General features: G+C 41.4%; 1 protein-coding gene across 4 annotated transcripts; it reads left to right on the forward strand.

The window, feature by feature from the left end:
* The first annotated feature begins 6436 nt into the window (after positions 1–6436).
* On the forward strand, positions 6437–21452 carry LOC114764771 (monocarboxylate transporter 2). Of its 4 annotated transcripts, none has more exons than XM_028954687.1 (5): positions 6437–7052; positions 14318–14551; positions 17535–17678; positions 17822–18625; positions 18733–21452. In XM_028954687.1, exons 2-5 carry the CDS (start codon positions 14335–14337, stop codon positions 19008–19010), a joined length of 1443 nt encoding a protein of 480 aa, XP_028810520.1. In that variant the 5' UTR covers positions 6437–7052; positions 14318–14334; the 3' UTR covers positions 19011–21452. The 4 variants fall into 4 exon arrangements, with proteins under 4 accessions (XP_028810520.1, XP_028810521.1, XP_028810522.1 ...); XM_028954688.1 differs by lacking the exon at positions 6437–7052 and adding an exon at positions 12277–12894 and having other exon boundaries at positions 18733–19010; XM_028954689.1 differs by lacking the exon at positions 6437–7052 and having other exon boundaries at positions 14481–14551; positions 15534–17678.
* Positions 21453–23489: the final 2037 nt, after the last annotated feature.

A 23489-nucleotide genomic window follows, 5' to 3' on the forward strand; every position in this document is an offset into this window, starting at 1 on the left:
CATTGACTGTTTGGATTGCTGGAAGTTGGCTGAAGGTCAGTTGTCAAGCCCTTCTACAATTCCAATTTTGCCCTGAAGCAATGCAATTAACCCCATGTCATCCCTGTGATGCTCCTAGATAACAGCAGCATCTGTAGAAACACTTGCAAACTTACCAGCGGGAAGAAATGATTACTTTTCCTTTTCAAAACTGACCTTGAACAGAACACGATACAAGGAAGCCTTGGTCCATTGATGAATTTGTTTACAAGTGAAAGTCTGTCATTAGCATTTTAAAGAGTGGTTTGTGGCAGACTTGTGATCACCCATTTAGCCTGAGTGTGAATGAACAGTCAAGCTATTTCCTGTTTACTTCCAGTTCCTCTCTATCAGCATTATCACCCCAAGGCCTCATGGGATTTTGACAGCTAGGGCTGCCAAAAGTGTGCTCCACTGTGAGCCGCATTCATCCAGTACATATTTGTGTGCAGATTTGTCCGTCCTCCAGTTACTCCGTTACTGTTGGTGAAGTTCCGTGGCCCCGCCATTCAAACTGTTTTATGTCCTCAGCATCCAGGCCTTATCGATTCCCCGAATTATTTAGGTCGTTTGGTCATGCCTGGAGGACCCAAAAAAATGGAGCAGCAGACTGCTGGTCCAATTTGGAAAAAAGAGCATGGCCATGAATCAGCTAGAACACTGAAGATCACGATGGAAGGTCGGTTTTAGACTGTTGCGCTGACAAATAAATTGTTGAAATTTTGTCTGAAAAAGTTTGTATATGTCTTGAGATGTGGCAGCCACATTTTCTCCTGGGTTTGATCCGGAGTTACGTACCCTGAGGAGTATTGACAAAAAAAAAAGGGGGTCCTAAAAATCATGGCTGAGGCGCAGAATTCAGGACGGGGTGCTACGAGTGGCCAGGTGCCAATCATTATCCTCAGAATAGCAACAGCTATTAAAACGTGTCCTCCCATCATGCTTTGCTCCAGGCCTCACCTTCAGCCAGAGCAAACATAAGGAGAGTGCTGGTATGGAAAGTTGGAGGCGACGGGGTCTGTGTGTAGGCGAACGCTGCAGACTCTGTTTACATTATTCAAACCTGAACGACATATCATGTAGAAAGGCTGTTTCTGTATGTGCGCGTTAATGTCTATCTAAAATGTCATCACCAAGCTGGCAAAAAAAAAAAATCCTGGTTATGGCACGTGATGTGTTTTAGTGTTAAAATAAACAAAATGTACAAGTTATGGTCACAATTAAAAGAGCGAGGGGGAACCAAAAGCCAGACGCCCATCCCGAGTTTATTGCAAATCATTGCTTGACGGCCCAAAACTGAACAAACTAAGTCCTTTTCTCAGACTCCTCCTTCAGACCTTTGCCGCAGGGAATGTCAGAACAGTGTCGCCGTTGTCAAGGTTACACACCCGTCCCTGTGCATGCGTGTGGTTGCTGCTGATGGGTGGCTGAGTGGGTGCAAAAGTAGTCAGTATTTCAGCTTGGGCTGTGTGGCCATCGCCAATTAAGGACTGGAGACCCCAAACAAAATAAACCCTGTGCTCCCTCGGCCTGCTCCTGAAGGCGGCACTGTACGGATGCTGTTTTTGCGGTTGCAATGCGTGCCCCGAGTAATTAATGAAAGCATTGAGACCCAGGCCCTTAACCCATCCTCCCGAAGACAGGTGAAAACGAGACGTTTACTTTATACTGGTGGTTACCTTATTGTTTCAGAATTCAGGATGATTCAGGAACTTTTCTTTTTTTAATCAGAGAATAATATCATTTTTCGTTAGTCAATGACCCCTCTGAGGCCTCTAGCAGACATACAGTTAATACGACCCCTCGGCCATATTTCAGTCAGCAATTATTTACAGTCTAAAAATCTCAACATTCCAATTTTAATCTACAACATGCTTTACGTGTAGTTTTCCGGTGACAGTTGTTACAGTTCACCGTTTATTGATGACCCGCTCCTCACTGTGTAGGATAGCTGGACTTTGAGCACATCAATAAAGGAGATAGAGATTTGTGTGTTTTAATTAATATTGATCACTTTAGGGATATTTGATCCTTTCACCAACCTCATATTGTAACGATTACCACTACTGGCTTAAATTAGATTTGTTTTTAGTTTATCACGACTCCTGTGGGATTGTTTAACTTTAATGTATATTTCTCAAAGGTGGAAATTACCACCAGGGAAATGGCAAAGTTGAACGAATGGTAATCCATTTGGCCTCCATTTGGTGTATTTTGGAGTGAATCAGATTACCCAAGATCTGTGCATTGTGGATCAGTTTTAATTAAAAAATGTTTTTATTGTAAATGACCAGAAGTAAAGTATCACCATGTCTAAGCAGCAATAGACTTGCCATTTTCTTTTGTTTCACAGCAAAAATCAGAACATCAGACACTGGAAAACTATCAAATAGAAATCAGTCAGGGTGACTGAAAGGGGCCTGAGGGCTTCATACTTTGCAAATTTCACTTCTGCCTGGGATAGAGTGGAATTTACAAGTGTCTGGCAGAATCTGATAATATACCTTCCAACATTGTCTCATTAACGTTTGCGAGCTGAGAAAGAAAGAAGGCAACGAACATAGAGCAGGTCTACAGGTTTGAACATCTCTTCCCCCCGCCGGGTTAATTGCACACAAGGCTGCCTCCCCTGTGGAGAGAGATGAGTTACTGGGCCAAAACCAATGATAAGAGAACAGCAGCTGTTGAAACATATTAACTCTGACTGATGTCATCAGAATTACTTAATGGAATTGTACAAACAGAACGTCTAATTGGTGAATTTATATATATATAGCATTTCATATACATTTCACCACAGATTCAAGATACTGGATACTTTAATTGTTACTGTATAAGCGCAATGAGCAATCCAGACTATAAACTTAAGTAAAACATATAAATGCTTATTGAACATATATACAGTATGGAAATCAGTTAATAGCTGCAAAAGAAAGATGTAAGTTCTGATGTAATAAAAAAATTCTTACGCAAAAAAAATGGAAATAAAAGAACTGTTTTGTTTAAAAATATAGATTAAACAGTGTTAATTAGAATTTTAGTACAAATGTTTAGTTTTTTAGTACTAATTGTACATACAGATTGTACATCCCAGCTACCCTGAACTAAAGCGACTAAAAAGGTAGGAGGACTCAATGACGGCTTCATTTACTGTGGACATAGCAACAGGTCAACCCCCAGCTGAGAGTTGGGGGTAATAAGTCACCCGTCCCCTCCTCCACCTTCCACTCTGAGGGGGTTTTGTTTGGCTGCAAAGGTGCTCCTGTTTATTCAGGGGCAAATGCGGTAGGCCCCTAACAATCCAATCTATACAGCCTTTTGTGTTAAGGGGCAAGTGTTCGTGAGACGTCAGGAGCGTAGCAGCAGAAAGCGTGTGTGTGAGTGTGTGTGTGTTTATATGGGAGCAGTGGCTGGGGAGAAAGTCATATAAAAACACAGCTGCTTGATGTTTCTTCTCCCACCCACCTTGTCACTAAGGGTGGTGTTGAAACGGTGCTTGTGTGCACCAGTGTGTGTGTGTGTGTGTGTGTGTGAGTGTTTTCACACCCCATCCTGGTGTTCAGTGCAGACCCCAGCTGCACAGGAAAATACACACACATTTAAAGGATTATGTGCAGCTAACTGAAAGTTAACTACAGTTAATCAGGCAGTATTCAGAATTCAGTAATTTATCTGTTCAGTATTACAGAAAAACCTGCTGTTAACTCGGCCAAGTAGGATCGTATCATTTCAACCATCTATGGTACATAGTTCATGGTGACCTTGGTGTAACACAAATGCTACACAAAACAACACAAGGCTAATGCTGACAGGACTTCACAGAGTGCAAAAAGCAAGACAAACTAGACTATAACAACATATAATATACTTGATATGACAGTATTCAGTGCTAAAAAGTTTAGGCTAGAGAATAACATTTGTACTATTTTGTGTGCAAAAGATTGCATAAAGTGGATTAAGGTTAGAAAGGTGTGAAATAATTTACATTTTACCTTTAAGGCATTTGGCAGACGACCTTGTCCAAAGAGACTTACAATGTGCTTCCATGTTACAATCAATGAAGTGAATAATACTGTAGGGTGAAGTGGTCAGCAACATGGCCTCAGACCTCCAGGGTGGCGAGATTGAATCCCGGCTCGGACCGTTTACATGCTCTCCCCGTGTTGGTTACAGTTTCCTGCGGGTTCCGAGGTTTCCTCCCGCCACCTGAAGGCATGTGCACCAGGTGAAGTGGTGACTCTGAATTGTCCATAGTTGTGTGGGGTGAGTGGCTGCTCCAATTGTCCTTGGATGGGGACAGTAGTATTGGGTGGTAGTGGCCTAGTGGGTAACACACTTGCCTATGAACCACACAACCATCAAGTCACAGGTTCAAACTCCACCTACTACCACTGTGTCCGTGAGCAAGACACTGAACCCTGAGTTACTCCAAGGGGGGCACTGTCCCTGTAACTACTGATTGTAAGTGGCTCTGCTAAAATGCTGTGGAAAATTGTAAATGGCTTTGGCCTGAGAAGATTTCTCTGTAACGTCTGAGCTAACACACACAGTACTCTGTGGAGACATTTACATCTTGCTGTAAAAAATGGAAAATGCTTTAACACACATGCATGTTGTTAAACTGGTTGGAAATTTTAGAAAATTTCAACAACAAAAAAATGTATTCTGTTATTCACACTCAAAGAAACGTTTGTATTGTAACAGAATATTCATGCCGACGTTTGAAGTCACTGAGCAGGCATGTTTCATGTTACACGACTGACCGCCATTCCGTCCAATAAAATCTCATTATTTTTCCTCACAGGGAAAGGAAAATGAGGAGGCATGCGAAAATATATATGCATATATAAACTTGAAGTGGTTATACATGTAAATATGCCACCAGTGGAACTTTCACATTCCCAAGACCACCTTGAAAAGGATCCTTTGTGCTTTCTGCTTGTGCTTCACTGACATCTGCTGGCAAACACGAACAAATAAATAATCCACGCCACACTTTTTTTTTTCCTTCCAGAAAATGTAAAACATTTTTCCAGGTCTGTATAATGAAAATATGTTCACTGGTCTTGCCACAAATCCGATGAATTAAAGTTATGACAACTGTGGACATTAACCATGAAGTTCTTGGCATACCAAAATGAAGCCTTTCCAAACAACAATGAAACATAACTAAATCTACTTGGACATGCCCACAAAGATGGGCAGCCGTGGCCTAGCGGCCCAGGAAGCCAAAGAGTTGCAGGTTCAAATCCTGAACCGCCAAGGTGAGTGGCACAAATCAAGACGGAACATTTAAACGCGTTTGCTGCCATCTGCTGGATGTACGAAGTACACGTCGAGATGTCGTTGTGTCGTTGGCCTAAAAATGAAATACTGAAGACGAGGAGACTTTTCACATTATATATTCATGGATAATTTTAACACACGTCAAAAGTGAAGTTGGCATTTGCATGTAAATTGGACTGTAGACTGAAACAGCCGGAACGACCTGACTGCTTCCTCGTTTGATTTACACGCTGGGAGATAATTACTCCATAAAAAATGCTGAGTGATTATACATCTGTTTCCCTCAGACATGCCTGCATTATTCATGACCTGCCTGACCTCTCTCTTTTAACCCTGTATTATATGATACTTTGGATCTGAAAGGTCACAAGTTGCACCTGCAAGATGTGCATTATATTTCATGTGCAGTCAGTAATGTACATTGTTTGCATATGGTCCAGTGTGAAGTGATTGTCATTGTGAGAAATGTGTCCTCTGCTTTTAACCATCACCATGCACCTTGGTGCATCAGGATTCGAACCGGCAACCTTCTGATTACAACCTTCCGCTTCCACAACCGCTAGGCCACCACTGCCCCAGCATATCTTAATACATCTCCTTTATTTAAAAATCCGTTTTGTGTTTTCTATTGTTTTCACTTCTGCTGTGCTGCTTTAATTGCAAGGTGTACTGTGAAAGGTGAGCATTAATTCATTGCCACAACATTTACATTTTAGCAAGATTACATTTTTATTTGAGCACCCTGTCAGAATTTAGTAACCCGTCCTTTGGCAAGTATCACAGTGCTTTTTTGGCCTTCCAGTTTTTGGGCCATTTGTTGTCGCAAAAGCGTTCTAATCCCGTGCAGTGCACTGATCATTTGAGGCCTTGCAATGATCGTGCCCTATTTCCGCCTACCAGCAGTGATCAGTTCATACTTATTATTTAAATGGTGCCCTAACGTTATGTGGCTATGACATAATTCTTTGAGGACGTTGAAGAATGCGTGTGAATGGGCAACGAAATCCCACACTTTGCTGCTGAATGCCTTCCTTTGCATCGGTTGGATGGAACCCCGTCACCGTCATCACACCGGCTTTAACTTGGAAATAATCCGCGGCCCCGCCCCCCGGATGAAGAGGGGTGACCTATTTCGAGCTGCGCGGCGTTCCGTCTTTAGACAAAACACCCAGCGCCGTGTTTCGCCTCCGACGGCGTGGGACGCAACGCTTATCGACGTCAGAGGGCGCTTCAGACGTCCCCTCCGCCTCCACGGACACCGTTTTCGCACTTTTCCTACCCAGCCCCCCCATGCGCGGATTTGCTGAGGGAGCGCATAATGCGGGGTTGCCAGGATTTGGGTTTTCAAGCCAAGTTTGTAAAAAAAAAAATTGATTGGTACTGTCATGAGCAGCATCCGGTTTGTCTGTGTCCTGCCTGCCAGTGTATTGGTTTAAAGTTGGTATTGTTTGTTATTTGTTATAAAGTTGTTGTTTGTTATGGCGACACTTGTGTATTTAAAAGACGTTCGAGGTGGAACCTTTGTCGCGATCTGGCAACACCGAAGGGCGGCTGCTGGCAGCCGGTCTAATTGACCGGCGGTCCGCTTCACTCACGACCCGGTGTCGCCGCGCTGCCGCAGCTCGTACCGACGGCCCGCCCCTGCCCGTGACGTCACGGCTGCTCAATTCAAACCGTTCTGGGACCAGCCATCGGCCAGCAGTGACAAGGTCAGGCGCAGGGGACCGCGACAAGGAGCGTTCGCCAAGGTAACCGCGCTCATCGGTCAGCCTGTTTTTCAGTCCTCGGTCTGCACGTTTGGACCGGTCACTCCGGGCCGGCCGGTGATGCGCCAGGGAGGGGGCTGGTGGCGGCGGGGTGGCGTTTGGAAATGACCCATCACCGTCCCATCGTTTATTCAGCGTCCGGCTCGTCCAGTGTCCTTGGCTGTTGTGGAATTAACAAATTGTGGCAAACTGTCCCGGCGCGCTCCGGGATCCGCCACAACTGTCCCCAGAATCCACGTAGCAGGACACTCCGGATGTCGCCAGGATAGCCGGATCCGCTCCAGAGTCAATATCTGGGAGTGCCAGGGGAGGGGAGGAAATGACAACCTTAAACGACAAGGTGCATGTCTGTGTGGGTAAAAGTCTCGTCCTTTAAATGGCAAACGGTGAATTGGTTGGGAGTAAAGTATAAAAATAAAGTCTGTACGCGTTACGCGTGTCCTGTAAGCCGGTTTAACGCCGGATGTAGCGGGACAGGTCACCTCGCATCACTGGAGCAACGGGACGCTGTTGTTCTTCTTCTTATTATTATTGATGATAATGATTATCTGTAGGGTAACTTTCATCTGAGGAAATCCTTTAGTTTCTTTCAGTTGCAATCCCAGGCCTTCCATTCATCAGAAAAACACAACAGAAGTTTAGAAATGTCCCAGTTTTTGAATGAAAACAATTCTTTGGTTCATGAATAAGACGTAAAATGAATCCGCAGGAATTGTTCATCTAGTAATTGACTCTGGAAACGTCTGTTAAGGAGGGAACATCTGCGTATAGGAATGGACAATTGATTTCCAGTGCTGTGTTTGTAGCCATAAGTCTGTCACTTTAAAAGCTTCATTCATTATTAGAAAACCTTTTTAATGATCTCGGTTAATTTCAGAGTTTGTCAATTACTGTTTATTATTTTCATGTTTTTCATGGAAAAAACATTTTTAAATTCCTAAATTACCCCAAGCCTTTGGATGGTCTGAAGCATCTGCATAGTGCTTTTTGTTTATTGGTGCATGCCGTTAACTGTGCATGCCGTGACATGTGAGGTGTCTGTTATTGTGGAAGATTGAATTCTTCCCCAGTTTCACATGATAGATAATGCTCCTGAGGTCCATAGGCACCACATTTTTAATCAAGGGCTGCTGCTTAATCTGTGTGAGTGACTGTAAACCGTCTATGTAGCACCATGTTGTGCAATGTACTGTACTTAGGAGTACTACTGCTTTACGTAAAAGTACAAATATACATGGGGTATTTTGTTTCTCTCATTTAGAAAAATGCGTCCATCAGACCATCACCCTTAGTGTTGGGGACGTGGTGGCCTAGCGGTTAAGGAAGCGGCCCTGTAATCAGAAGATTGCCGATTCGAGTCCTGATCCACCAAGGTGCCACTGAGCAAAGCACCATCCCCACACACTGCTCCCCTGGTGCCTGTCATGGCTGCCCACTGCACACTATGGGTGATGGTTAAAAGCAGAGGTCACATTTCGCTGTGTGCACCATGTGCTGTGCTGCAGTGTTTCACAATCACTTCACTTTCACTTTTAAAAAAACAGTCAGCAGTGGGCAGCCATGACAGGCATCCGGGGAGCAGTGTGTGGGGACGCTTTGATCAATGGCACCTCAGTGGTACCTTGGCAGGTTGGGATTCGAACCGTCAACCTTTCAATTATAGATCTGCTTCCTTACCTGCTTGTCCACCACTGCCCCAAAGTGGTGCAGAGCATTTAAGTGTGGCAATTAATATGTAGTTAAATGTATTATTTAAATCACTTAAATGGTCACGCTGTAGCATAAATGATTGGTAGGTTGGGTTGGTAGCACAGTGCACCAGGCCTCTCAATAGTCCTTTGTTACAGTAAAACCGATACCTTGGGATTAAAACAAATCCAGTGCTTTAGTTGGCTCGCAGCCATTGAACATGAAAAACACACCAAAATCATATATTTGTCTAAGACAGTGTAATATTTTGCTGAAACAATCACATGTTGAAGTTAAGTGCTTGTTTTTTTTAATTATTTTTATTTTTAAGAAAGGACATGCTTTTGGAATGTCTGCCTATGAGCACAATAAAGGCATCATTTCAGTCCAGGTAGTTACAGGTGGGAACCAAGAATTTCAGTTCCTGTCCTGTGTTTTTTGTCACTCTGACTTATTGCACGTATTGATTAGGACTGGTAGAGTGGTGCTGTCTGAACTGCAAGACACATCCAATTAAATCTAATAATACATGACTAAATACATTACTTAACATCTGAAAAATCAGGACTAAAGCAGAGTAAAGTGTTGCACTTTGTAAGAACCAGAAAAATACCTGCACGTTGGGAAGATGTGGTTGTAGTAGCTTAGTGGATCACAAGCTTGTTAACAAAAAGTTACTTTGCTAATGTAATGTGGTTTAAAGTTAAAGTTAAATCTGTCTAAAATGTCTGATCATACATAATAATTATTATTATAATAATACATTATTGTAACAATTGACTGAAGAAAACTCCAGAACTCAGAAATTCCAGAACAAAGTCAGAATCTTAGCTGTAAAATGCAAATTATGCAAATTAATCAACGCTATTCTGCTGCTATTCCTATTTAAATGGCCATTATTTGCTTGTACGCATTCAGTTTTTTTAAATAAACCATTGTCTGAATGTTCAGCATGGTCCTTCAACCATCTTTTTTATCATTGTTCCTCATTTACATTACGTGTGTCCTTGACGTCTCACTTTCATTGTGTGGCATGTAATGCCCATCCAGCTATTTACTTTCTGGCAGTGCCTTTAACCAAGGTGACACGAGTTATGTGTGGGCTGAGGCTACACCATGCCAGAGTTTGCCTGCGGCCTGCGGCAAACCGGATCAGCAGGGTAACCTTTTATTATTCTGTAATTACAGAATAGTAAAAAGTTCAAATACCAGGAACACATGTTTACAAGGCATTGCCACAAGCTAGCACTCTTGAGCTTCCCCTAAAGTTTAACCTGATAAATAATTAATCATATTAGCACAAACTTCAAGACAAACATACATAGCATGTAGTTATGATGCTACTCAATGAGGCACCTAACAAGATCAACATCTAAAAGGGCATGCATCTGCTCAGGCATGGTGTAAGTGGAGCCAAGGTTGAGATTAGGAAGTCCAGGTGCCAGTAAAGCCGTGGTTAATGTCGTTACATCATCTGAGGTTAATAAAAGTTAAGTCTGTAAGATTTGCCACCCAGTCATTTTATACTCCACCGGATAGGGGGCAGTATTTCACCAGTATATTATAATGGCCAGATTGACGTAGGCTTCTCCCATGTGATCACAGAGTTATGGGAGAAGACAAGGTGGGAGCTGCACGTGTGGGAGACAGTGCAGACCGATTGAATGCGACCACCGTGAACAATAAAATGAGTTAAGGTTCCAATCATTTACAGTGTCGGACGCCGGACACCTTCAGATGAGACCAGCTGGCAACAGAACAGGTGTTGGTATGCCAGGATGGAGGAGAAAGACCCTTGACCAAGTGTAGAGCTATACAGAAATTGCAGGGGTCTTTGCAGCGTCACATCCCAACCTTGGCGAGCCTCGGCCACCATCTGCCAGGGTCCCGCACTGGTCCAATTTTGTCCCCCTCCTTGCTCCCACCATGCTTAAAACTGCATCCCAACAGTAACGCTAATAAAATTTTCCATATCCAACTAGCTATAAATAAAGAAAAGTTGACCAAATGACCATTTAAATGTGCAAATTAAATTTCTCCAGTCAATAGGATCCATTTTCAATGATTGCAGGAGACTGTGGGTGTGACTTTGAAAATGAAAGTAGCAAACTTTTCTGGGAGGTTGTGTGCACAGAAAAACTGATTTGGATTGTAAATATTTTTACCATCTTACCTTTCCTCTCACCCGCCACCTGTTATTAAGATTGTGACATTACCTTCAGCATAACGGAGGGGAATACAGTCTACAATCTACACTACACAAGCTAAGGATGGCAGATTTGACACTAGAGTGAATCACCATCGCCTCTTGAGGTTTTAAAAGGTTTTACGTGACAGGTTGTTTGATAATCTTATGTGGATGTTCAACCCACAAATCTTACATTATTTGGCATGTAAAGACCTTAAAGAACTTCATATCTGGGTACTGAATTTTTTGTGTTGGAAAAGTTAATGGCCTTTGTCACCATACTCCCAATACATTATGATATGGTATGATACGGTATTGGTATGCATGTATTTATCACGGGCATATAGAGGGTGGCTAAGATGGAGAGCAGACTTGTTTTACAGAAATTAAAAATGTATGACTATTTCAGACTGAGTCATTTCCAGGCTACCCTTGGACGCTTGTTGTTGAAGGACGTTTAGGATCTTCCTACATGACTGGAGAGAATTAGCAAGTCTGCAGTACACACACACACAGAGCATAATATCATGTGATATGTTTGTGATTGTTTGGATCCAATGACCTTTTTGGTTGAGTGTGTGTGTGTGTGTGTGTGTGTGGCCAGTATCATGTAACAAGAAAAGTCACCTGAGCTTTGTTCAACACCCTACAGCGGCACCCACCACTGTGAAACCATTTCACAAGGCCTGCTCCGGCTTGTGATTGGATAAGGTGGCGCACACCCCTTCTGATGCCAGTTGTCTCTGCTTTGTCAGCTGATTCCATGAGGCCAGATTAAGATAGCATCTTTCTGCTCGTAGTAGATTTTCCTCGTGAACACTGACCTGTACTGATGCGATGAACAACTGAGGATGTGCCTGTAGGCCTGTAAAACATGGACCAATTTCACTTTTATAGAGGTTATTTCTTTCCTCTACAAATGTAATAAAGATTTTGTTTGACAATGCTAAAAGTATTTACTTTGTGAAATTTTTAAAACAACATTAGTCCTTAGTGATGCATGTGTGAGTTGTGCCTCACTGAGCATACGTTTAACATAGTCATATTGCTTCATGTAAGAAGATTAGTTCCTGAGACCCTGTGTTCATACACAGCTAATGCATGTGCATTTAATCAGATTACTGTACAGGGTGGGCCATTTATATGGCTAAACCTTAATAAAATGGGAATGGTTGGTGATATTAACGTCCTGTTTGTGGCACATTAGTATATGTGAGGGGGCAAACTTTTCATGATGGGTGGTGACCATAGTGGGCATTTTGAAGTTGGTCATCTTGGAAGAGGGTCATGTGACACATCAAATGTATTGGTAATTTCACAACAAAAACAATGGTTTTAGCATAACTTTATTCTTTCATGAGTTATTTACAAGTTTATGACCACTTATAAAATGTGTTCAATGTGCTGCCATTGTATTGGATTGTCAAGGTGTATCCATATAAATGGCCCACCCTGTATACAGTATTGCCATGATGAGGTAAATAATACTTCATTATACATGCATATTAAAGGCTTTATTAGCTCAGAAATATATTATTCAAACCAAAATGTAATTTAATTTAATTATTAGGATAAATATAGAAGTATATGTTGGTTGTAATTCAGAAACTCATATATACACAGATATATACAAAAAATGTAGCATTTATGGGGGCAACTGGGAACCTCCTAAGGATACTGCCTGGCACTTGCATGTGGTACTTAATTTGTTGTGGTGACAGCCTGGACGCAAACGATACCTCTAAACTTGTACAGGCATGCAGTCTGATCACATGTGTGGCTATTAATTGTTGATGCGTTTGAAAGGAGCAGGTCTCCAAATAGCTGCCATTCTAACTGTTCCCATTACTTTGAGGCATTCACTGATGTGAAGCCTGTGGAGTACCTGGCTAGGCTTTGTCCATGGTCGGATGACGTTTAAAAAAGCTGTGACTATTGCCGATAGTGGTGAGTCCTATGGTCATGTGTTTTTGTGTGTGACTTACCTGTGTGTACCTGCCCTACAGGAAGCTGAGTAAAACAATAAATAACCATGCAAACAGTAAGATTATTATGGGGAATTTGCTTGGCTGGCATTAGTTGAGATTGAGATAGCTAGACAATTGTCTGAAATTGTATGACAGTAAATTACTACTAATAAAGGAGTATAACTGTTCTCTCAGGCAACAGTGTTGTTTTTTGTACCAGTTACAGTAGCCTAGCGACATATATGCAAACGTAACTTTTTTGCATACATGAATTAATCATTTACAGCTAGTATTCTTACCTTAAAGAAGAATATGTTGTTAAAGTCTTTGTGTGCTTGTCTTATGTAGAGATCAGTGCCTACTCAATTTTGATAAAATTCTTGCTTTGAATGTTTGGTTTGTAAACGAAAAGAAAAGGTTCTGATTTAGTAATCATTAGTTGCTCAGGTCATATATCCTTCTTCTTAGTAGTGGTGGGTGTAGCTGCCAAGGTGAAGAATGTAGGTGGAAGTTGTTAAATATGGTGACCTGCATGTCAGGTTTGAGGATTATATTGGGGTCAAATTCACACTATTTCATTTGCACGATTGTGTAGAAACTAGGGCTGTCAAATGATTAAACTAATCATAATTAGTTAACTAATTATGACTCAGTTTGAAATCAATTAATAGCTATTTATTTTTTAAAAAAAAAGACATGCTGAAGGCATCAACAATGCCATTCACAAATGTTGTGTTAATGGCAATTCTTAAATTAAATATTTAAACATATAAACTTTATCTCAGTGAATTACACATTTATTTTGACACCCCCCTTGTAAAAATTGGTGCTGTAATAATAAGAAGAAATATTTTACAAAGTGAAAGATAAGTGATTGTCATTGTGAAACACTGCAGCACAGCACATGGTGACACAACGAAATGTGTCATCTGCTTTTAACCATCACCCTTGGTGAGGCAGTGGGCAGCCATGACAGGCACCCGGGGAGCAGTGTGTGGGGACAGTGCTTTGTTCAGTGGCACCTCAGTGGCACCTTGGTGGCACCATGGCAGCTCGGGTATTCAAACCGGCAACCTTCTGATTTCATGATCATCCAGTCTAGACCAAATGAATTTTTGAATATACTATAAGGAGACATGTCTTGAAGAAATCTAGTCATGGGCCAGTTTAAATTAGCCTATGCCTGTATAATTCTGTAAACTCTAGAATCTAACATTGTCAGGGATCATAGCATGGCAATGAATTAAGGGATGGCTTCAGACATGGACAAGTGGCTTTGGAATAAAATAGATGCACGTTCATTCATTTGGAAAACTAACTTTTTTGCATTTTTAGTTCCTGTAATTTTCATTAAATTATTCTGTAATTGCTTCTAACTTACTTTGTTCCTTGTTCCCATCTAGAGTGAGCAGGGATAAAGATGCCGCCCCCTGCTTCAGGCCCTCCTGCTATTCCGCCACCTGATGGAGGCTGGGGATGGGCTGTCGTTTGTGGAGCGTTCATCTCTATAGGCTTTTCCTATGCCTTCCCCAAAGCCACCACTGTCTTCTTCAAGGACATCCAGAACATATTTGGGGCTTCATACAGCCAAGTGGCATGGATCTCCTCCATCATGCTTGCAGTTATGTATGCTGGGGGTAAGCAAAATTTTTTTTTTTGATTATTAAAGTGTGCAAAATCCTGGGTGTTCGGGTAAAATTATACCATCACGTATTCAGATGTAAGTGTTAAATTCTAGTTGAACACAGTGATGATGTGTACTGAAAGTTTTACTTTCAGTTGAGTAAACTGACATTTTGGGGTAACAGAGTAGGAAATGCTGTCTTTGGTCCATATAACTAGTTCAGACCCTAGGAACATTGTTTGAAATAACAATGGATTTCCAAAGGGACTGAGGAGGGACTGAGGAGGATGACACTGTATGAGTGAACCAAGCCCGTTGTTTAATTCCCATACACATATATTACTTATTAGCAAGTTATACGCTTGTAGTGCCTCAAAACTGGGCATAAAGTTATCCTTTAGCCCAACGTTCTCCTAACGCAGACTCGATGGCCATAAACATGTAGAGAAGTCAGTAGCATAACAGTCTTAACTCAACAGAACAACGCAAGACAAGGGAGTGAGGGAGAAAACCGACCAAATGAGCATTGACTGGGGGTGATTAGAACTCTTGTGTGCATGTGACTGGCAGCACCTTGATGTCACAGTAACGACTGTTCATGGCGACCATAGCTGTGCATTCATGCAGCCCGTGTTTTCTGTCTCCAGGCAACAAGCTGCAAACACCTTTTGTACTTAAAATGTACTCAAAAAAGGGCTACTTTTGATTGTCATTGTGACACACTGCACACGGTGACACAACAAAATGTGTCCTCTGCTTTTAACCCATCACCTTGGTGAGCAGTGGGCATGCGATCAGGGTGCAGTTTTCAGGATTTTTACCAGCAACCTTCTGATTATGGGTTCACTTCCTTACCCACTATGCCACCACAGCCCCGGGGGGTGGGTAGGCAGCAGCCAGCGACCCTGGTTAGGAATACATGTTATGGAATGTGAGTGTGTGAGACAATTGTGTGGTTGGTAATTCAGATTTGTGTTCCTTTTTTACAAGTCTAGTTTGCAGTGAAGAAATGTCAGTAATCCAACATTCCCAAGACGGGTGGAGTGTACATTTCTCATGAAGTTCACAGGAAACGGGGCAGGATGAAGGGCATTATTTCATCAGCCTGAAAGGGCTGACAGACTCAGCTAGTATGAAGTGGACATTGATCGCTGCTTTCACAATTCTGCAGGGCAGTCAGTGTTACTTTTGCTTTATTTACTTTTATTGAGTGCAGGTAAGTTCACTGTTACTGAAAGAGGGAATTTACAGCTCCACCTCAACACTGAAGGCGATGTTTCATTCACCACACACAGATCTGTTATCTGCATTTTTGAATTCAAGTCACTGTGGCACACTGTTCCAGTCACATGGCTTCAGAGTCACTGCCACAATTAGTCCTAACTACAATTAGAGCGGTTTCAACACTAAGCCACTTAGATTAACACCAAGCATTAAACACTAGATGGAGGATTTCTGTAAATAGAATAATGAGAAAAACAAAACGTCTCTGGATCATAAAAAAAATAATAATAACATAAATGTGACAATTTTGCACTGGGCATTTAAACTGATTTGTTTAATTAATGAGCGGGCTTTCCATTCAGATTTATAACCTAAAATGCATTCCAAAATCTCTGAATGTAATGCTATATTATAGTGTGCAAGAAACTGGGGGGAGGAGAAGGATGCTAGTCCTAACTGAGTTGTAAACCGGGTTACTCAGTGCTTTTTAATTGGCTGCATCAGTGGCCCACTTCACACAAGATGGTTGGCAGGCTTGGCCTTCTCAGCTTGACCAGCCATTCTGAAAGTGTTGGTTCAGTCAGATTTGTACAATGTAGTCATAGAAGTAGCTAAAAGTTGCTTTGGACACTGTCATTGTCCCTGCACATCTCAACAATGTAGCAGATGTCCTCTCCCACAGAGATCTGAGTGTGGAGGAATGACGGCTTCACAGTGTGTCTGGGGGAATTTGCCAACAAGGAAACTATGCATTGTGCCCTTTGGTTTCCACCACAGATGGTACAGGGATTACTGGGAATTGAGTGGGACTCCCTGACTCAGTGATGGCTGGACATTGTATTCTTGTCCACTGCTGGTTTGGCAGGATTTGTTGTCCCTGCTGGTTTCAGTACTTGGGGTTTCAAGCTTGCCGACAGGTGCAGTTTATGAGCCTGGTCCTGATCGTGACATGCATTACTCAGCAGAGGACAGCAGTACTGTTTTCCAATGCAAATGCCCTGAAGCATGTGGGCTATACGTGCAAATTTACATTTACAGCATTTATCAGACGCCTTTATCCAGAGCGACTTACAATCAGTAGTTACAGGGACAGTCCCCCTGGAGCAACTTAGGGTTAAGTGTCTTGCTCAGGGACACAATGGTAGTAAGTGGGATTTGAACCTGGGTCTTCTGGTTCATCTGGTTAACCACTAGGCTACTACCACCCAAATTCCTGGAACCAGCTGGTGTTTCTTTCTGTCCTGTCCCAATCCAGGCTATTATATAATACAAACTAATAGGCTGCATGGTCTACAAAGGTGTTTGCCTAAACCAGTGCCCAGTGTTCCAAAACAACTAACAATGGTGTCAATGCCTTCATACAGGAGAATGGTAGTAATAAAAAATTTGGCCAAAAACGACAGGTTTCAAAGGAATAAATAAAGATCCAAATGTGACAAAGAGCAGAAAAATGCAGGCAAAATCTGCTTTTTTTTGGTTGTTTGTTTCTGCAGAATTTTTGTTCATCCTACCATTTTCAACTTCCCTAAATTCATGGCTATCCTCCAAAATGGCCTATGTACTAATAGAAATTTAAAACAAGAGCACAATACATCTCTTTTTTTTTTTTTACCATATTGCTTCTAGCCAGCGTGCACATTTTCAGTCTTGGAGTTTTCACATTTGGTGGTTTCTACTAATCCTCTTAAGAAATTAAGAGTCTGCTATGTGTTTACCTTGTTCTCTTTATTATTATTTTTATATGGTCATGAGAATCTGTTTCTTCTGCTCAGGTCCCATAAGCAGCATACTTGTGAACAAGTATGGCTGCCGTCCTATAATGATCATGGGGGGAATCCTCTGCTCAATAGGCATGATTGCAGCGTCCTTCTGCAACAGTGTTTTTCAGCTTTACATGTGCATTGGTGTGATTGGAGGTAAGTGCGGATAAATCCCCATAATCCTGGTTCAACCGCTTGATTAGGGTTGGAGAACTTTATTGGGTCATGTGATGATGGAATCTCTCCCTCAGACAGATTATATCACTGACATGACTGCTGTTGACCTCTGATGACTTTAGGTTTAGGTTTAGCCTTCAACCTCCAGCCTGCTCTGACCATGATTGGGAAGTATTTCTACAAGAAACGACCTATTGCCAACGGCTTGGCCATGGCTGGCAGCCCAGTGTTCCTCAGCACCCTGGCGCCACTCAATCAGTACCTGATCAACTCCTTTGGTTGGCGTGGCAGCTTCCTTATCCTGGGAGGCTTGTTGCTTAATTGCTGCGTAGCTGGATGTCTCATGCGCCCCCTGGGACCCCCTCCCAACAAAGCCAAGAAAGATCCAGAAGCGTCAACCCTCACCCCAACCACCACAGAGAAACCAAACTGCTGGCAGATTGTGAACAAGTACCTGGACCTCTCATTATTCAAACACCGCGGCTTCCTCATCTACCTGTCTGGCAACGTCATCATGTTTGTAGGCTTCTTTGCGCCCATCGTCTTCTTGGCACCCTATGCTAAGGACATGGGTGTGGATGAGTACTCAGCCGCCTTCCTGCTCTCCATCCTCGCTTTCGTCGACATGTTTGCCCGGCCCAGCATGGGCCTGGTGGCCAATTCCCGCTGGGTGCGCCCACGGATTCAGTACTTCTTCAGCTTCGCAGTGCTCTACAACGGCATCTGCCACATCCTCTGTCCGTTGGCGCAGAGCTACACGGGCATGGTGGTCTACGCCGTGTTCTTTGGCTTTGCCTTCGGCATGGTGAGTGCTGTGCTGTTTGAGACGCTGATGGACCTGGTTGGTGCCCAGCGCTTCTCCAGTGCTGTGGGACTTACCACGATTGTTGAGTGCTGCCCAGTGTTGATAGGCCCTCCACTGGCAGGTAATTATCCAATGTTATTATGATCATGGTACCATAACCAATTATAATGGATTCATTAAATGTCAACGTTACACAACCTTCTTGATCGCGCCTCTGTTGAATTGCAGGTAAACTGGTGGACGTCACTAAGAATTACAAGTACATGTACTTCTGCTGTGGTGCCGTGGTGATATTTGCAAGTATATGGCTTTTCATTGGCAATGCCATCAACTACCGGCTGCTTGAACGGGAGAAGAAGAAGGAGGAGATGTACAAGCCAGCTGTGGCCGTAGAGACAGACCCAGACACCAACTCCTACCAGAAGGAGACTGATGCCAATGGCCAGGCCTCTGAGGACCTCTCTGAGAAAACAGAGGATAACATGCAGCGGGAGACCAACATTTAGGCTTATTTTCAGACCTCACATGCCACCACACACCTCCATAGCCTAAATATGCTGCAGGTACACATGGGTGGTTTGCAGGTGGATACAAAACTGCCAAAGCAACAAATATAATTAGACTTCCTGCTACTGTAGCCTAAACTACATGGTGCAACCTCAGACATACAAGGTATCAGTGGAAAGAATGTAAAATGATGACATCTGGCATATTTCAGACATTGAAAGAAAGGGAGGGTGTGCATATGAACAAGCTCTAGAGAGTTATCCTTCCTCTCAACGTATTGGCTTAATAAGCAACTAAATGTTAGAATTGCACTGATGTTAGTGCAGGTGACATTGTTCTGCAGGGATTTGTCTGTATATGCATTATCATATTCCAGAGTCCTGGAAAGGCCACCAAAACACAGACCAACACACTGACGGGTGGATTGTGTATTCCGCTGTGTTACGCTGTCCCCGTGCCCTGTGTCCTCTATGTATTACTAGTCTAATTAATTGTTGTATATTGCACTTGATCTTATATGCTGCATTGTGTTAACACCTATTAAAATGTAAAAAATACAAATGACACCAATTTTGTACAGTTGAATGTAAACAGTATACCATATGCAAACACTGTATTTCTATGGGCCTTAGAGAGTTATTGTATTCCTGGCAAAATATGCTTCAAAGAATAATACCAAATTTGCACCATATCTCTGAGCAATAGATAGTTTACACTCATACACACAAAAGTATACTCATACAGCAGTGATCAAATCACATTATTAGGACATCTGCATGACTATACCAATTATGTATTGCCTTAAATATGTATAACAGACATATTGTGTTACTATATACAGTTGGATAATTATGACAATACAAATAGAAAATCTGACTAGTTGTGGATATAGACGATTCCATGTTTCTTTTTTTCTTTTTCCTCTAAATCTTTACCCTTCAAAGAACTCAGGAAAGGGGATCTCATGTTTCATTACAGTCAGATATTCATATGAGGTGTTCAGTCAGTGTCTGTCTTATCTATTAACCTTGTGGATTTATAACTGCATTCTTATTACAACATGCTCATAAATGAACTAAGTTCATTTGACCCTCAGAAGTATTCTGTTGGAATGATACAAAATTTGGACATGGATTTTTTTTTTCTGTAGACCTGTGCATATATTCTCAGACATAACGCAGATTTTAGTTTTTTTGAGAATACTGCTCCCTAGTGGCTTTAGTACTACAACGTCATCAGTTTATTACTACAAATATTACTTCTGCTACTACTAATAATAATTCTAATAAAAAAGATTATCAGAATATAATTGATTAAAAACAAACATTAGAGGTAGAAGCACCTACTTGAACCGATGAATAAAACTTTATAATAATTTATGTTATAATTTATTGTTTTTTACCTTGTTCTAGATAACGTTTCATTGCATGTAAAGTATTATTGAAATAAATTTTTAGGTATTTTACTTTGTGCCAGGATTATTTTGTGATAATGGAAACTACTTTTTTGTATTATAAAATCTTTTAAAAACCTTAGTTTGATATTAACTTTTTTAACCATTAACACATTAGGCCCGATACATGGTATTATGCACTTAGCCTTAATAAATGAATTATTGTTTAAATCTGTGTATATCGTTCTAGTAAAGTTATTAATGCAGGGTGAAAGTACAGCAATTTAACCTCACCAACAAATATAATACAAGTTAATGTTTAAATGTAGCCCTGTTTAATAAGAGGTTTGTTTCAGGAATCACTGAAGACAAATTGCCTTATCTCATAAAAATAAGTTTGAATTTAGTTTTTGCATATGCATATTTTAAAGGAAATGCAAGTCATGAATACTAATATCTTAAAATAAATCAAGAACACTTGTGCAGAAACATTAAAAAATACTATTTTGTTCCTTTATTATTGCCCAAATAGTGATTCATGTGAGCCAATGCTAAATATTAGCAAACTGCAAGTGAATTAAAGGGACTGTCAGGAGCCATTTCATTGTGCAATATCGTTCAAATGAATCATATTCAGGAAATGGCCCTGGCAATCATAATATTCACCTGCTATTGATGTCGTAATTCAGTGAAACCCATGTACAAGCCTTATAATTGCTATAGAAAACCTTGTTGAAATCATATGTTAAAAGTCAGAAAGTGAAATACGTCCTTGCATTGTTAGATTGACAGTAGATGAAGAAGATCCCCCAGAACGTTCATCACATTTTTATAGCGTGTAACCCATTAAAATACATAAATATTTATCAGCATCTATAATCTGATATCTGTGTGTGTATAGTCAGTGTTTCAGTGCAGCTCACTGGAATTGCGTATTGTACTCCCACCCCTCACCACCAAAAGCATATTGTGTTTTTTTCATAGAAATTTTGGAGGGGGGGTCCTCTTTGAAAATACAGGGGAAAAAATAAAGTGTGTGTGATCCAAACTGTGAGGTGGACTCCATTTTTATGATCCTAATATTATCCTTCTGCTAAAGTGACATGATGGCATATGTTCATTTTCTTATTTATTTCTGTTTGTTAATGTTGTACTTTATGTAATTTATTTTGTATGGATCCATTAAACTCTGATGAAAAGTACTGTCTGAGTATAGATGAGAAAAATTAGGCAAGGACAGGACATCTAACAGCATTCATATGGACACTAGCCCTCATCACCAGAACTATAATCAAGGGAATCCACACCTCAGTACCCTGAGGCTAACGGTGCCCAGGTCCTCCGATGTCTGTCCCCAACGTGACCAACATCAACCCATTAACCTTTATTCTTCATTTGACTTGAATGCTGGTCCAGCTGAAATTTTTCCTCTTTTGAGTTCTCAAGTGTTCTAATTTGGCCATTAACTATTTTTGGAGCTATAAAGGCATTCATCAGAATTGCCTGGACATAATTCAGACACTGAGCAGACACATCTTGTGGCCACCCTCTCAGATCACTATAGATGTATGTGTCTTTAGTGTAGCATTTCCTGTACAAATCCCCAAACCTACCAACAGTTATCTGTAGGGGGTGCTCTTCTGCTTCCTGTCAAAACTCACAAACCAGGTCTTCACCAACATGTATTTTTCTTTACATGCTTTTGGCGGTTGGGAAAACAGTGTATACACGTGGAAAACATGACCCACTCTCTACTTCAGATTTGACTGAAATACTTTTTTTGGCAGACAGAGAACAGTGGGAGAACATGCACACACACAGAGCACCTAGGCAAATATCTGCTCTTCAACTTAATATGAGCTACCTACAGTACCAGTGGATTTTGCATCTACATAAGTGTTCAAAAGTTTTGGGTAATTTATTTCCTTGCTTTTCCAGGAAATGCATTGAAAACCGATGTTCTAGATACTGTACTGGTGTGAATTTGGCCAGTTTACTGCTTCTTTAAACAGTGCAACTGTTTTTATCTGTACTCAAATAATTTTAATATGGTTCACTAATAATGAATTACACTTTGAAAGTTGGGTTATTGAACTCAATACTTGTTACTTGCTTATTAGCTCCATGCAATGGCAGCTGACCTGACCTCCTTTCAGCCAGAATACAGAAACTTCCACTTACTACTTAAAACGAATCATTAGCTTTCTATAGAGCTGGATAGCGAAGGGCCGCAGCATCCATTTAGTTTTTACTCGTGGTGTTCTTACACTGGTAACCCCTTAAAATCTCCATCAGTAGTTAGTAGTTACTAAGGCAGCATTAACAAAAATATAAAATTATCAGGATTGACTGCAGCTGTGCTAATCACCGGTGGCCAATCCTGACGGCGCATATAACCGCTAGATTTCCGCCCCTTCGAGAGGGACGACATTTTCGTGGACTCTCTGCACGAACTTGACCTGGTTTCGGTAAACGTGTATTTTTGAGTTCTGGCAATCGCCACACGCCTGCGGGTTTGTTTGTGTTGTTCTCCTTTAGTTCCCGTTTTTGGCCACCGCGCCATTCTTTATTTGCGTTTATTGCTTATTAATAAAACTTGTTCCCAGCATGTCAGACCTCTGCGCTTCCTTCCCCCGTAAGGCCGTAGACGTGACAAAAATATATAAATGTTACTGCACTATAAGTTATTCATGGATTTATGGTGCTGATTTCTGATATGTTAATGGTCATTCTTGTCTTGTAATTAACATAATTTAACGACGGTTTTCCAGATAAGCTATGAATACTGTTCATGATGTCTTCCACAAAGACACTCACTGCTGTTCAAATGTTCAGGGTCATTTAAAATAGTAATTTAGATTGAACATGTTTTATGAAAGAATATATTGTATAACGGAAGTGTAAGAAGAAACGTAGTTCGATTTATCAGATACCTTCATACTTTTATTCCAGAGAAAACTGTATTGTCTACTAGAGAGAATCACAGGAAATTCGGTTTGAACGTTCAACAATGAGCAGGTGCCGATCCCGCCGGGATGTAACAGCATTAACGGCTTTGCCAGCGTGCATCCTTTCTTTGGAGGGG

Source organism: Denticeps clupeoides, chromosome 15 (assembly GCF_900700375.1).
Source record: "Denticeps clupeoides chromosome 15, fDenClu1.1, whole genome shotgun sequence".
NCBI lineage: Eukaryota > Metazoa > Chordata > Actinopteri > Clupeiformes > Denticipitidae > Denticeps > Denticeps clupeoides.